We start from the raw sequence: 15,642 nt of genomic DNA, 5'->3' as shown, positions 1-15,642 counted from the left end.
CAATCTTGCACAACGGTCTGGAAGAATTTCTCCTCACAAAATTGTTCCAGTACGGCAATATTCTTGGTCTGTCTGGTGCGAATCGCCGCAATTTAGCAACAAGACATTTTGTAGGCATGTCTCACGAGTAGACCCACGAAATCTCCAGCCTGAACGGAAACTGGAAGACGCCTGTTTTGGTTTCAAGAAGTTATTTTTGGGTTGTTTTTCCAGGGGTCCTTCAAAGTCAGTGACTTGCTGAAATGTTTAGCACAGCTGACACCATTCCCTGATGCTGGCTTTGCGCTCTGTAGAGAGGTTCTGAGGTTCCCAAACCGTGGCTGCGACGTGACCCAAATTTGTACACAACTTCTAACGTACCTTATTCTGTCACTGAGCTTTTGTAACACCGCAAACTCGGGTCAATTAGCGGAGCCCAGGTTTCAAAGCAAACATGGTGAAGCGGCATTTAGCTTTTATGCTACTTGTATTCTCTGTGCTTTCCGAATGGCTTTGGTTTGTTCTGTTTGTTGTTATTGCTCTTAGGTGTTGTGCTTTTGGTTGCCAATTAAAATTTGCCTTGCCTAAAAACTGTTGTGGGCCATAAATCAATCAATGTAAAACGGTGATTACAGCAGTAACTAAGCATTCCTTATTGCACTGCTTAATGGTTGTATTCTTGCATTCTCATACTTTTAATTTCGATTATACGAACCCGAAAGAAGAATATTTTTGCGATGATGAGCGAGTCTAATTGCACAAGTGTGGCTGTCGTGAAAAGTTCAAATTGTAAATTGGGTTAAATTACGTTCCTGAGCTGCCAACCTTGGGGAAAATATGAACCGTTTCTCAAGCGGGTCCCCCTCTAAAATAAATGAGCATTTGTCTCTTTGCACAAACACCTTTTGAAGGATGAATCCTGCTGGGAGCGAGTACGTTCTAAATCGAGTTATTCAATCAGAACAAAGTGTATGTTTCCAACGCAGCTGTTTGTTTCGAGGACAGGAAACGCTCTCCCAAGCAGTGTCGTACCTCAACATCACCTCAGCGAGAAGCCATTATTTTATTTTGCTCTGTCATTTTCCCAGCGAAATGGCACCCGTCGCCGTTTCGCTTGAGCGTAAACATTCGCCGTTTGGTTACGTAACTTTGTTACCATAGCGTCCTCATTTTAGCGGCGACAATTCAAGTCCTAATATAATCATGCTTTGTGAAAAACGCTGCTCGCTTGTAGGTTGTTATATAATAAAGTAAAGAGGAGCAGCTGCAATTATGTCACATTGTTGTGCGACCCGTGGGAACCCAACATGCCGTTTGATTTACGTCTCGTCTTGCTTCTGCATTCTTTGGAGGTCTGCGCGTCTCGCGCGCTCACAGGTCTGGAATATTTTTGTTCGTTTTCCCCCAACGCGCCGGCGGGTCGTTGTTTCTTTATTTGGCTCAAACGCCAACTCTCACTGCACTTGTCTTCTATTTTCTCTCTGATTGATGGAGCTTGACACGCACGCTCATTTGCCCTTGATTAGCTTTCAATCTCTTTCAGGTAAAAAAAAAAAAAGCGAAACAAAATCCCTTGCTCGGTGTTCCCATTCGTCAGCGAGCGCCACTGACATGACGCGGCCCACGCTAACGCCGGGCTCATCCAAACTGCCGGGTCCGTTGATCCCTGCTCCCGCCTCATCCGTCACAGTGACACGTGCGGATGAGGACTGGACTCCGGGCATGCTTGCTCCATATTGCCCAGTTATAAAGACGTATTTCCAAAAATCACAACAAATGACATGTTCTTTTTACATGAATCACATCCATGTTCACGTGACTCTATTTGAGTTTTTGTGGAATCTAGCCTTAGCTATTAGACTGATTAATAGGCCAGATAATTTAATTGGCTGATATTAATCTTTTTCTTTTAAATCGGAAAAAATAGGTCAGATTTTTATTTATTTATTTATTTTTTTACATATTAATACTAGAGATAGACCGACATGTTTTTTTTTTTGTTAGTTAGGTTTTTTTTGTTTTTTGTTTGTAATAATAGGGAAAATGCTGGCATTAAAATTTTGAGCAATAGACACTTCAACACGTGCACGTGCAATTTATTCTGTCCTGGTATTTACTAGGGATGTAACAATAAGGGAAGTATTGTGATATTAAAACTGCCACAATATCGTCGTCGTCATGTTCACAATATTTAAAAGGAACACGTCTGTTAAAAAAGTCAGGTTGATTTCCATTTGTGCAGTTCTAGCACCCTCTAGTGGCTAGTTTATTAGTGCAGTTTAATTTTCATTAGGGATGTTTTGGCCTTCTATGTTTAAAATCTGTGCGAATTGTCAGATGAAGGGGAACCTAATTTGCTTGTGAAGCGATCAATGTGTGCTTGCCTTCGCAAGTAAGTGCCTCAATATTGTTATTAGAGATTGGAGGTGGTTTATATGCATTGCTGTTATGCACAAAAGCATAGGGGGGGGGGGGGGGTTATTTGAATTGCACATTTGTTTTCACGAAAGCCACAGTCTCATCAAAACATTTAATTAATAATTTACAATGAAGCTTCTGTCATGCCTAACTTAGCTATTCCACTTTTGACCAGCGTGCATTAATCAAACTTTTAGTGTTGTTGCTTGTTCATCCAGCAAAGTGAAAGTGGAGTTGTTTCCTCTTCGGAAGAAGTTTTGATGGTCATGAAAAACACGAGGTAATAAAAACGATTTTCCGTTGCTCGTGGACAATCCACGTAGACGGTCGTTAATTTTTTGTATTTTATTTTTGTTTTAAGTTGGGATGGTCATTAGACTAATCTGTAAAATTAAACATTTGTGTTCATGATTTTTTTTTAAAGACTTTTGAAGGGTCTTTTTAGACCCTCACTGAAGTCACCCTGTTGTGCGGGGGCGTTCTTGTCTCGGGCAAATGTTCAAGCAAGACTTTTGTTACCATGTTGAGTGGGAGCGGAGTGTTCGATTTTGGCCTCCTTGGCGAGGTAGGTGACTTGAGCTCGGCTGTTTTATTGCTGTGACCTTCTATTTGCTGGCTCCGCATCTTCCTTTCTATCTGCACCCTTTTCGGGTTGCGACGACGCCCTCGGCTATTTACTACTTGCTCAGAATGTTTTGAAAAGTTCGCTCGTGGTGCGCTCCTTTTGTCTCCATTGCTTTAAGTAGGCTTTCCACATCATCAACTAATCACAGTCCTATATTTTCACGGCGACAAAAGCGACGGTTGCAGCAGGGGGGAGGGCATGATGTAACATTTGCAAGCGTAAAACATGATCCGCCCTAAAATAGAAGCCGGGGAAAGCACGATTGCGATCTGTGATGCTCGGCTGAGTTTACAGCCCGCCGGTGATCTGCGGACACGGGAGATTAAGAGGTTTGCAGACGTGTGCCAATCTCAAAAGAGGTTTTTGTGTTCCGAAGATGTGCCGGGGCGGCCAGAAGCTGTCTGAACGCACGCCATCCGTAAAAACACGGCAGCGTGTTTCTTTAATGGAATATGCGTGTTCTGCGATTCGGTACTTCGAATCATAACACGGGGCGGCACAGTTGAACTCTGGGGGTTCGAATTTTGGCTCCAGCGTTTCTATGTAGCGTTAGCATTAGCGCTGTCACGACTGAATATTTTCAGAATCGATTAATTAATTGATTATTCAGTCGATTTAATTTGATTTATTTTAAGTTTGCAATGAAGTGTATTACAAATAGGGGTGGAAACTCTGGGTACCTCATGATACAATATGCGATACGAGGCTGATGATAACGATTATCTCATGATACCGCAATTATCGATATATTGGTCAGGTAATAAATCCACGATAATCTACGGTAAAACCACTCAAGACATAAACTGATGGGGGGTTTTTTTCAATGAGAAAACAATTTCTTTTTGTACCATCACTGAAACACAATATTGAAACTGGTGTCTTCTTCACAGTGAGTCATTTGTTTGTATTTTTTTAAACAAATACAAACGTCTCCTTAAGAGAGACAATTTTCTGTCAACAAATTTGTGTCTTCCTTAAACACTATTGTCACGCAACATGTCAGTTAGTTACATAGTCAATTGCTTCATTTTATAAACTGTGACACCATTTTTTTTAATGTAAAATTGCAAAAGTAAATAAATAAATACAACACTTAAATATTAAATCCAATTAAATCAAGATTAATATTCTTCAAATTGTGTGCTTAAAAAAGTTGAAACATAAAATGTGTTTTAAAATGTTAAAATTGAAGATATAATACACATTTTTCATAGAAACGTATGCAAAAGTGAGTCAGTTGCTGGACAGATAAAAGCTTGTGTGTCTTCTTCATCTGAAGACTTCCGTACATTTCCCCGCCACTCTTTTGAGGTGCTTCCCCCTAGTGGTCCGCCAAGTAATTGCTCAATAAGTCATGAACAATGAAGCCGTTATAGTAACTACAAATATCGCGATACTTGCGTAGGTGTATGGATAATCTATCGGGAGATAAAGTATCCCGATTTATCGTGATATCGATATATCGGGTTGACCGGCAACCGGTTCAAGGTGTACCCCGCCTCTCACCCACAATCAGCCGGGGGAGGCTCCAGCTCACTCCAGAACGTAAATGGGGGGGGGGGGGGGGGGGGGGGGGGGTTGCACGTGCGATAGGAAATGGATGGCTGGGTGGGTGCATACGCCGCCATGAACAATCCAAATGGAAGCGTGTGTCAAGCTGCAGGCCATACTTCACATTTCTAATGGACGACGAGGGAGCTTCTTGCTGTCAGATGGACTTATCATTTCCCGCAAACCTCAACATGACATTTTAGAACGACATGGTGCTTTTTTTTTTTTTTTTGCTGTGCATTTTTTTAGTCACACGGGAGAAATATTGACCGGCATCAGCTGCGTAAAATCCATTTCCCGACTGCGCGGCCACCAAAATGGGCGTCATGAATCATTCATTCAGCGCTGTCACTCGCAAAAAAATTAAGACTCACACGAGCAGAAGCTTTTCTCTGTTCCTTCCACGGCAAACAAATAAGAACGGGCGGACGGCTTTCTAATCAGGACATGCCTGCTGGTGCGTGTTTTGGTGGTTTTACTGACTGAACATTTGACATATTTTGGCTGCTCATCCTTTAATTCACTTCTTTTTTTTTTTTTTTTTTTTGCCGTTTTACCCTCTTCCGTGCAAGCTTTCAGAAGATAATACGGATAATAGTGTGATGCGGCAGGCAGTGACAACAATGCAACACAAGAGTGTGACATGCTGGTTTTGTATCACCCCCGGTGTCATATTACAGAGCACTTGACGGCCCCTCGTACGAGAAAGGTCAAACTTCAGCATGACGGCAAAACAAACGCATTTTTCATGCTAAGTTGGGAAGAGAAAGGGCACGTCTGGCTGCACAGACATTTAAACTACAACTTGTATTGATTTTTTTTTTCCCCCCTACCTTATTTATTGCCGCGTTGCCTCCTCTCCAACATGTTTACATCAACTAGAAGTAGCTTCTCACTAGTCGAGCAAAAAAGCGCTGTTGGCACTACAGAACGAACATAACACTGCAATGAAAATTTTATATTTTGCTATGGAATGTTGGAGTCAAACAGTTTGTTTTAGTGTTGTCACTATTTTTAGAATCGATTAATCTGTCGATTATTCAATCGATTAATCGACTAATCGGATTCATTTGAATTTGGTATTAAAGGGTATTACAAAGCATTTTCACTAATGATAACTGTTTATTAAGTGGTGATTGGTGTTTATTTCGTACTTCATATTCGTACAGTGATTAAAAAAAAAAAAAAAGGATGATTGATTTTGTACTATGTTACTGGTTCGGTAAAGACAGACGTTTGCAAATGTCGTATTTTTGATGAAACACAGAATATAATCAGCCTTCTTTCATGCAGGGCTACAGAAATCAGTGAACGATGACGATTAATTTTATGCTTTTATCTGAATTTGATCAGTCAGACTGTCAGGTTTACCTGTTTGACATTTATTAAACATGACAATAAAAGGAGAGAAGACATTCAGGTCAAAGTTCGTGAGGAGAGAGGAGAGGAACTGACTGATACAATTCACTACTGCACTCTCTAAAAAAAAAAAAAAATCCCCTCCTCACCCTCTCTTTTTATTTGGTTTCCATGCCCCTAGTTACGTAAGTGTTCCAACCCTAATAATTGCAAATGCAAAACATAGTTGGAAGATAGTTGAACATTATCGAGAGGTAATTAAAATTAAGAATACGTTGAGTTTGATAATTTTGCCGCATGAAAACATGTCATTCTTTCATTAGATAACAAAAATATCATTTCTTTAGGTAGATGTTAAATATCGCAATAATATTGATATTGCTATATTCCGCAACTATATCGCATGTTTTTCCAATATCGTGCAGACCTTAACGGCCAGTGATGTGACTGTGGAGTGTTTGGGGTTCAATATCAGTTCTGCCTTGTTCAACTGTTGTATTAAAGTGCCGAGACCAGACAGTCACGTTGTGTTGCGTCGGAGGAAAAAGACCCGCAGTGGCCTTGATGGCCGTTTGTCTGTCTGTCTATCCGTACCATGAGCCGCTTACCCAGTGACCATCACTACAAAGCGGCTGTGATGGTCGCAGTTTGCTCACGCCGTGGGGACGCGTGCATAGAAAAGGCCAATTATTTTTTTTTCTGCCCTTTGATGACAAAATAAGTGCATTGAAAAGAAATGAATAAACATAAATGTTCTTTGAGTTGAATCTCAGCAGCAGCAGCGGCTTTGGTTTTCGAAGGTTTTTCATCTTTGCTGTTTATTAGCCAAGCGAGGAACCACGAGGAGGACATTTTTCTCCAACTCAAATGGCTTACCGCGACGTGTGCGTGCACATGTGTGTGTCACACGGCCTCAGCTGTTGATTTACGCCGGCGTGGCTGCAGGAATGGGCAATAAGACCTCAGCTGTTTGAATCAGGTTTTGCCCACTGAAAAAGTGAAGATCCTGGCTTGATGTTGCCGGATGTATTCCACAAGTCCGGAATGCATCCCCCCAAAAACAAAAAAACAAAACAAAAAAATCTCCCAGAACCATTTTCACCAAATGACATTAAATCTGGTGGATGTGTCAATCGTAGCATTACAAAGTCTCATGGACCTTTGCGTGGTATTAAGTAAGAAGTTAAGGCAGTAGCTCCTCGGCACATTGGCTACATTACATTGTTTCCAACACAAGCAAATGTGTGCATATCATAGCGTCAATCGCAGCTTTTTATTTTAATTATTATTATTCTTTTTTTTTTGTGGGGGCTTTAACATGCCTTAACAAAGGAAGCAAATGTCTCACAGATGTTCCGATATCGCTAAAAGGCAACAATTGTTTTTCTTTCACAAGTGTCGCCCTGAGAAAGCTTTCTCAATGTGACGCTTGTTGAGTTTTGACACACTTTTGGTACGCTCAAAAACATCTCTTTAAACCAAATCTGATTTTAGGACAACAGTTTGAGCCTATGAAGACCGCTTTTCTGTTCAAGTGCGCAAAGCACGTCCTGTAAAGGAACGTTCCGGATGAGCTTAATGCGGAAGAACTTGATCGAACAGAAATTGCAGCATCAGTGACGTCTGACCACACAAATGCGGTTCTGGATCAATGGACAAAAACTGTCATCTTGTAGAAAGATGAGAAAGAGAGCTGAGCAAGCTCAAGGTTTTGCCGTGCCGGCATGCGTTTTGCTTTGGCGTGTATAAAGAGGACTGTCAGCGCAGCCCGCTGAAAAGATGCTCTGCAATTTAGGCGAGCATCTTTTTTGCCTCAGGCCGCCGCTTGTCTGCGTCTACTCTCACCACAGCTCATCACAGCTGGGACAGCGCTTGCTCTCAAACTCGGTTTTGTGTGCCATTTCTATCAAAGCTTACCTGGGTTGATGGGTGACCACAAGATATCGATAAACTATTACTTGTTATTGTTTTCCCACACTTTTCCCATAGGAAATAAAGGAGAAACAAAGAATCAATTTCAGTGTCAAACTGCCACTACATTGTTAAATGTCACACACGTAAAAAAATAAAAGAGAACCAAAACAGTTTGTCAGCTAGCTGTCTACTAGTTAGTTTGCCATCTGGCTAGCAAGCGATATGCTTAGCTATCTAGTTATTTGGAAAACTAGTTATGTGGTTAGGTAATTTGTTAGCTAGCTGTCTAGTTGGGTTTGTGATTTAGTTTTAAAGCTAGGTACTTGCTGTGTCTACATAGTTAGTTGCCTTGAAGAGGATTAAAAAGAAAGTTACTTTGCAGTTATCAAGTCAATTAGTTTATTTAGTGTTTGTTTGTTTGTTTGTTTGTTTGTTAGGTGACTAACAACTTATTATGATTAATTTGCTCACCGACTAACTCAAATTAGCTGGCTAGCTACATTGTTGGCTACCTAGCGAGTTATGTAGTTAGCTAGTTAAATGTCTTGATTAGGTGGCTTGTAAGTTTGTGATCTAGAAAACTAGTTAATTAGTTTTAGTGAAGTAAATATGTAGACAACCAACTATATTTGAAATAATTTGGCTAGCTAATGTACGAGGTATCTAACTATTAAGTTAGTTGTCTAATTAAATGTCTACACTTTGTGTTGCTGCTCCATCTTTTGAAAGATGGTGTCGTGTCATCAAAAAAAGACAAAGCAAAAGCAAATCACAAGATAGCGTGGTCAAATGCTGAGGTTTTGCGCGATTACAGTGGCGGCAGTGAATAATAACCCAAATTAGGATTGCCTGGCCTTGGTGAAGGTCTGCCATTCAAGTTTTCCCATTTTGTTGGTGTTAGAAGCTCACGTTTGTGTATCCACATCATTAGTGGACGATGCAGATTTTAATCGTGCACGGAACGTTGTAATCGTCAGGGGACGAGGATCTTATTTGCACATGATGGCACATTAAGACCGAGAATTAGCTTCCTGTTTGTTCACGAGAGCAGCTCGCATCCTTGAATCCTCTTTATGGCGGTCCTGCTCGTCCCATTTTGTTTCTTCCACCGCAGATCACACCTCCGCGCCTCACGCCTCCTCTTAGGCTGTCCACTCACATTCGGAGCGCCGCTAATTGAGTTTTTGGACAGCTCGGCTCCGGTCTCCTTCGCTCTGCCCGAGATGAAAGACATTTGGCGTCAAGGCATCAAAGGGGCCACGGTCCCAATTCTGACCTCCCCGCTCGCTCTCTCGGCTGAATGCGATGAGAATCGGACCGGCACGGTTGGGGTCAGCGTGTTACCCGGAGGTTAATGACGTGACGAGAGCTCTCTCGTTTCTGTCTAATTTCTAATTCAAGTTCCCGGATGATTTGCGTTCATCCGACTGCAGCTCAGTCGTCCGTTGACACGAAACAACCCTCGCCCCCCCTGCCTTGACAACAAAGAGGCGGCAGACGTGATGAGGATGCACACTTGCCTCCAAAAAAAATGAGTGTGAAGTATCCTGGAGTGTAGAGAACATTGCAGAGATCATTTGACTATGCTTCTGCTGCTCCCTTTTCATCTTTTCATCTTCCTTTCTGTCAAATTTTCCGTGAATGTTCTTGGAGGAAGGAGACGTACTTATGGAGATTTGGGGGGATCAAATGTATACATTTGCACCAGGATTCACTCCCTTGCAATCATTTGTAAGGTTTTGGGTACATTAAGGGTAAAAAATATTTTCAGTATCATTTGATTTCACATTGAAAACAACGCTCCATCCATTTTCTTAACCGCTTGTTCCTCACGAGGGTCGTGGAGGTGCTGGAGCCTATCCCAGGTAGCTTAGGGCAGTAGGCGGGGTACACCCAGAGACGAACAAGCACAGGGACAATTGGGAGCGCCCAATGAACCTGCCATGCATGTCTTTGGAATGTGGGAGGAGACCGGAGTACCCGGAGAAGACCCACGCGGGCACGGGGAGAACATGCAAACTCCACCCACGAATGCGAAAACAACTATACAGGAAACTTTTTCAGATTCATTGGACTTACTGTACATGGCCAAACTGTTGATTTTCTATCTGTTGTGTATCATCATCGTTTATCGTGTGGCCTCGACTGGGGAGAATGTGACTGCATCTTTCACCCCATTAGATTCTGTGTTTGTGTGCACGTGTATACTTGACAGTCATTACGGCTGGCTGTGAGTCATCTGCTATGATGACATTCTGTTTCTTTTTTCTTTTCCTGAGTAGCCATTGAGTGTACTGTAGATGTAGCGCGGGGCCAGCAGCTATTTTGAAGCTTAACGAGCCATTTATTGCACGGCCTCGGCTTGCATGTGTGGTTTCAAGGATCATTGCTATCAAAGCTATAAGCACCTCATGAAATTCATGCCAACCGACCTGCACACACATTAGGAATCTAAGGTTAGTTGACTATAATTAATTCAAGTTTTAGGCATAATTTAGTCGACGAAAAAAGAGCAATTTTAATAGACTAATTGACAGTTTAGCCGATATTTCCCTTCAGCATACATTTCAACTTTTATACAGAAAATTATAACACCTATTTGTAACTGTAGGCTAGCACGCAAGACACGTTTAATACAACAGTGTGTCTTCATTAATTGTTTCAGTGAAACATGTTGAACTGACAATAATACAACTTAGGTTTCACCTAAATAAAAAAAAAAAAAAAAAAAGTGAATATTTGCTTGAGATTAGTGGTTCTTATCTCTCACCCGCGTTTCATTCCTTCTGATTGGATTGTGTGAATTTTCACCACTGTGTTGTTTTTTATTTTTGTTTTCGTCATTGACGAAAATTGTCAATTTTAGTTATCGTTATCGTCTCAATTGAATGGCTTCTATTTTAGTTTTCATTTTCATCAGGAAAAAAAAAAAATTGTGACGAAAAATATGCTGGAAATTTTTCGGCGCCGAAATTATCACTGATTTATAATAGGGCAGTCACTATCAAAATATTTTTAGAATAGATCATTCTGTTGATAATTCCATCTATTAATTGAATACAGTTGTACCTCATCTTGTGAACTTAATTCGTTCCGTGACCCCGTTTATAACTTATGGTGCATAGACAAGTTGCCGTACACAAATTGCCAAACACAAATTCACATCCGTTTTTGGGATTTAAAAAAAATAATAATTTGGAGAAGGTCAAATTAAGTTCACCCGTAAAGGTTCTGGTGCGTTCCAAGTTGATCGTGAAAGCCGAACATCCCTAACGCTTTGCGGCTCGTTTTTTTTTTTCTGGTCTCACGCGTTGTTCGGCGTGAGGATCCGTCACGGCGTCACGTCAGCCTCTCGTCCAGCTGCTTCCGCCATCGATTTGCTTTCATTTCCTGCCAAGTGCTCCACCTCCAGCGGAGACGGCTCATTTAGCAGCAAGCCTCGCAAAGACGAGATGCTCGGCTGTAGTTAAGTGAAAAGCTGCCTGCAAGCCAATACACCTGATTTAGAAAAAAAACAAAAAAAAAAACGTGAAACTTAAATAAAGGTTGTCTGGGCGCAGTTGAATTGTTTGGTGTCACACACGTAGTTAACTGCAGTTGCGTGCTACCGTTTGACAAAAAGTAAACGGTTCTCCCACTTGGGCAAACACGAGTCGTTCTTTTATTGCTCCTTCGTGAGGGTTTAATCTGGCGCTATATTGTCAGATTGGCGCCTCTCTAATCTGTCTGTCTGTCTGTCTCATTTAAAAAAAATAAAAAATTTATGATTATATTCCCCCTTGTCTTTTTTTCTCTACAGGCTCATCTTTTTTAATTCTATTCTTGTGCTTTTTCGAAGCAGAACAAGGCAAAAAAAAAGGCTTGCGGGGAAGAAAGTGAAATATGATGCGTGTGATATGCCAGAAAGATAACGTTTTTATTTTTTTATGTCGCCTCGTAAATAATTCTGAAGCCGGATTGTGTCACCGGGAGGATTGGCTGCAGCGTCGCTTGTCACTTGCATCTGTGAACATCGCCATACCGTTCTCACGGTTAACATAATGACAAATTATTTGGAACCTTTCATTTTTGAGCCAGATAATAATGTGCTACTACTACTGTAGAGCAGGATATGCACGATGTCCAATTTTCAGCTGTCATGACTTACTGTTATGACTAGGGTCATGTAAGGGTTATGTTTACCGTCATGCAAGGGTTAAGTTTGGGTTATGACCATGAGGTCAAGTGTCTGTTTTGAACTGATGTAATCGGCATCTAGTTTCAACTGGTAATACCCTATGTGATGTCAGGAGTCTTTAATCTTTTTATCTAGTCAACAGCCAATCAGATAAGTCCATGTCAGTCCTGTTACCCACATGTCTAGCCACAACCAATCAGATCGATTCACTGTCTATATAAGCTGTCTGAGAAACGTGTGTGTTTTTGTCGGATTATTCATCTGTCCAGCTGGCCGCCTGCTTCTCTCTTCCTCGATGCCTTCCCGTTGTTTCTGGTAAAGTCAAGTTAGTTCCACGTTTTTTGTTGTTATGCGAATAATTGTGTCTGCGCTTTTGGGATCCAACCTCAGAACATAACATCAGCAGCTCGTATCAGCGGCCTCCATGACTGCCCGATACCTTAAAATAAGGTCAGTATCAGCCCAATGCTAATATCTGGTATCAGTCAGTACTCATACCTCCATGAATGATGTCATTTATGCATTTATCAGAGCTGAGGATGCTCCACAATCTCCACTTTTCTGCAGTGGTCTGTTTTCGAATCAAATTTGTTTCCGATACCGAGAAGTAAATAATGGAGACCTTAATTCTCCATGAGTGTTAGCATTTATCTGACCAACTGATGCAGCGTTCTTCCTGCAGTATCATACTCCACAATCTCCACTTTGCTGTGTCCGGAGAGAAAACGAAAACGGACAACGTAATATTAACGGTAATATTTGCGTCTGGTGTGGAAATGACTGCAGGGCGCCCTCAAATTATCATTAGTTGTTGTTATAGTTGTGATTGATGTGCTACATTCTCCACTTTGCTGCAGCAGTCCGTCGTCTCGCCGCTCCCAGTCTCCTCCTGGATAACATTTGTCTTCTGTGGTGAAGGAAAAATAGGAGACCCGTGTTCAGCTCGGTTGTTTTTTGTGTGGGAAGTCTCCAGACTAATGTTTTCAATGCAGCATTGTTTCTGCAGTATTATAATTCCACAGTCTCCACTTGACTGCAGTGCCCTGTTTTCGCCCAGTCCTCAGTTTCCTCCCGGTTGAAATGTGTCCCCGTTGCCGGGAAGTAAATACAAGAAACCTCCGTTCAGCTCCGCTGCCGTTTGTTAGTGTGTCATGTTCCAACTAATATGTTCAACTTTAGCATTATACTCCAGAGTCTCCACATTTTCTTTTCGACGCGCTCTCTTCATGTTGTAACTTGTAACTCAGGCACAGCAGAGAGGGGTATGAATGTAATTTCAGAAGTAAATGAGAGGAGCATTTAGTTAATTTGGCACGGTGAGCCCAAGGTCGGTAATCAGGAGGAGGGATGATGGCGGGCGGCGCTCGGGTGGCCTCTCCACTCTTGTCGGCTGGAGGAAGCCGCGGGCCTGCTTTAATATGCGTCGACGTCAGCAAGTCTGCGCTTTGCATCGGACTGCTGCATAATGCATGCAGAGGTGCATGCAAACTCCTTCAGCAAAAACGAGCTCATCAAACCGCGCTAACCAACAGCAGAATGTACTCGACTGCAATGATGACGCTTTTTACATATCAGTCATCACACATTTACTGATTTGGGATACAGTAACGTTATTTGGTGTTGTTGGACTGCTGGTTCAACCATTTGATTAAGAATTTGCATCTGCATAAAACTCAGTAATGTTCAGTGAAGTGAACTATTTTTTTTTTTAGTCTATTGACTTGACATAAGTGAAAAAATATGGCAAACTTTGCTAATGAAAGAACATAAACTACATTAGATTGATTAAAATGACGTCATGTTGTCAGCATGACTTGATTTCCTGTGATAGTCGCACACCAGAGCCGTCAAGATTAATCAATTAATCAGCGAGTAATCGATTATCAAATTAATCGACAACTATTTTAATAATCGAGTAACCATTTGGAGCCATTTTGTTTTCATTTAAAATGGTCCAAATCCTCTGATTTTTAGCATATCAACAGTAATTTTTCACGGATTTCTGTAGTCCTTCATGAAAGAAGATTGATTATCGTCCGTGTTTAATCAAAGTACTGCGATTGGCTGGCAACCAGCTCAGGGTGTACCCCACCTGCTGCCCATAGCCAGTTGGGATAGGCTCCAACAAACCCCCGTGACCCTTGTGAGGAGTTAGTGGTCCAGAAAATGGATGGATGGATTTGATCAAAATAATACGTTTGGCGAGCATGTTTTTTCTTTGAAATACGTTGACCCAACCAGTAGCATAGCACGTCAATCACATCAATATCGTGTCTACAGTCTAGATATGTATAGTACTTAAGATTTGAAGTCTGCATGTTTACATGTCACTGTTTCATGAAACGTGAAATGTTGAGTTGTTAAGTCGAATTTTGTTGAAAGGGAATTTGGTTCATTTGCCTTCTATTTGAACAAAAGCTTAACCGGCAGTACAAGACCAAAATGATTAATAGAGCTGATATTGTTTATTGTAATACTGATTCATTTATTTCTCGTGTTTGTTAAAAAAAAATACATCAGAAGCGCACCTTGAAAAAATAATTGCAAATTAAATCGCAATTGCATTATTTTTTTTCAAGCTCATTCGGTTGTCGTTTCCAAGCGCCATATTGTTTCTGCGAGCTTTCTGGACGTACGTTGGAATAATTAAAAGTGGTTGGGTGCCAGAGTGATAAATGTCACGCTTTTCCCCTATCAGATGATGAATGTTTGCTTCATTGACCTTTTCGTCTCTCAATTTGTAGTCGGAAAATGAGACGCCTGTGCTCACTTGTTGGAGTGACCTCAAGATGTTTGTCATCTCCGTCACTGTTATGAAGGCCGCACGTGCCTTTCCCTCATTATATACTAACAAGAGGCCACCCGATGATCTGGAACGTCGTTTTAATAAATATCCTTTATCTGCGCGCGAGGAAGCACTCCCCCTTCATGTTGCCTCTTTGTGCTTGGGACGACTTGTTCTTAATGAGCTGTCTGTCTTTGGGTGCGCCCCCCCATCAGCCCCCCACCTCCGGCTCCATCCAGCAGCGCAGCGTGCAACACTAGAACCCAGACTATATAAGGCATGAAGACTTCACGAGACATAAAGACGCGCCATTCTTTCCTTTGACGCGTATTATCCGGCCCGGGAGCATTTCGTTGCTGTACTCAAGAACAACCTTGATGAAATCGCATTGCATAAATAAAGAACGTGACGCTTGGGCGCAATCGGAGCTGTTTGGGGAGTGACGTACTTGTGCTGGCACATGATGTTGCCTCAGCCCTTGTTTTTTTTTTTTTTTGGAACATTATTTTCGCTATTGGCGCATTTTCCAAATGTAGTCACGTTGAATTATGTTGTCTTTGTTTTGTTCCCACTTGCCCCTCCCCCGTTCCCTCAGACGCCATGATCCACGGCGAGCGGGATCATCTTGCCCCCCCCAGCAGACAACGGTGACACCGAAAGGCATCCGGCTGAAAGGTGACCTCCAGACACTTCACCTCCCCAAAATGTTTGGTAAGTCGAGCCTTCTCAAGAGTCGCTTCACCGCAAGGACAATGTTTATGTATAAGGATCCAAATTCAGGGGCCATCCAAAAGACAAAACAACAAATGCAGACCAATTTCCCCGACAAGTGAC

At 41.8% G+C, this 15,642-nt stretch overlaps 1 protein-coding gene and 1 long non-coding RNA gene across 4 annotated transcripts in view; one reads left to right on the top strand and one right to left on the bottom strand.

Moving 5' to 3' along the window:
* The window catches only part of LOC144001704 (uncharacterized), a 102,410-nt gene that overhangs the window by 34,147 nt on the left and 52,621 nt on the right, over positions 1-15,642 (bottom strand). The gene's annotated exons all lie outside the window — the stretch shown is intronic.
* The window catches only part of LOC144001697 (ryanodine receptor 2-like), a 169,043-nt gene that overhangs the window by 108,650 nt on the left and 44,751 nt on the right, over positions 1-15,642 (top strand). Inside the window, exons 1-3 of one of the 3 annotated variants that reach the window (XM_077496237.1) lie at positions 12,281-12,338; positions 12,414-12,473; positions 15,404-15,519. Coding sequence is in view for 1 of the 3 variants with exons in the window: in XM_077496235.1 (XP_077352361.1) it covers positions 15,404-15,519 (116 nt within the window). In the remaining 2 variants the exon portion in view is untranslated. Of the gene's footprint in view, positions 1-12,261; positions 12,474-15,403; positions 15,520-15,642 lie in introns of those variants that run through there. The other 2 variants (XM_077496236.1, XM_077496235.1) reach the window with 2 other exon arrangements.

This window comes from Festucalex cinctus, chromosome 14 (assembly GCF_051991245.1).
Source record: "Festucalex cinctus isolate MCC-2025b chromosome 14, RoL_Fcin_1.0, whole genome shotgun sequence".
Taxonomy (NCBI): Eukaryota; Metazoa; Chordata; class Actinopteri; order Syngnathiformes; family Syngnathidae; genus Festucalex; species Festucalex cinctus.
Note: the sequence above shows the minus strand (reverse complement) of the source record. Positions and strands in the feature narration are given on the sequence as shown.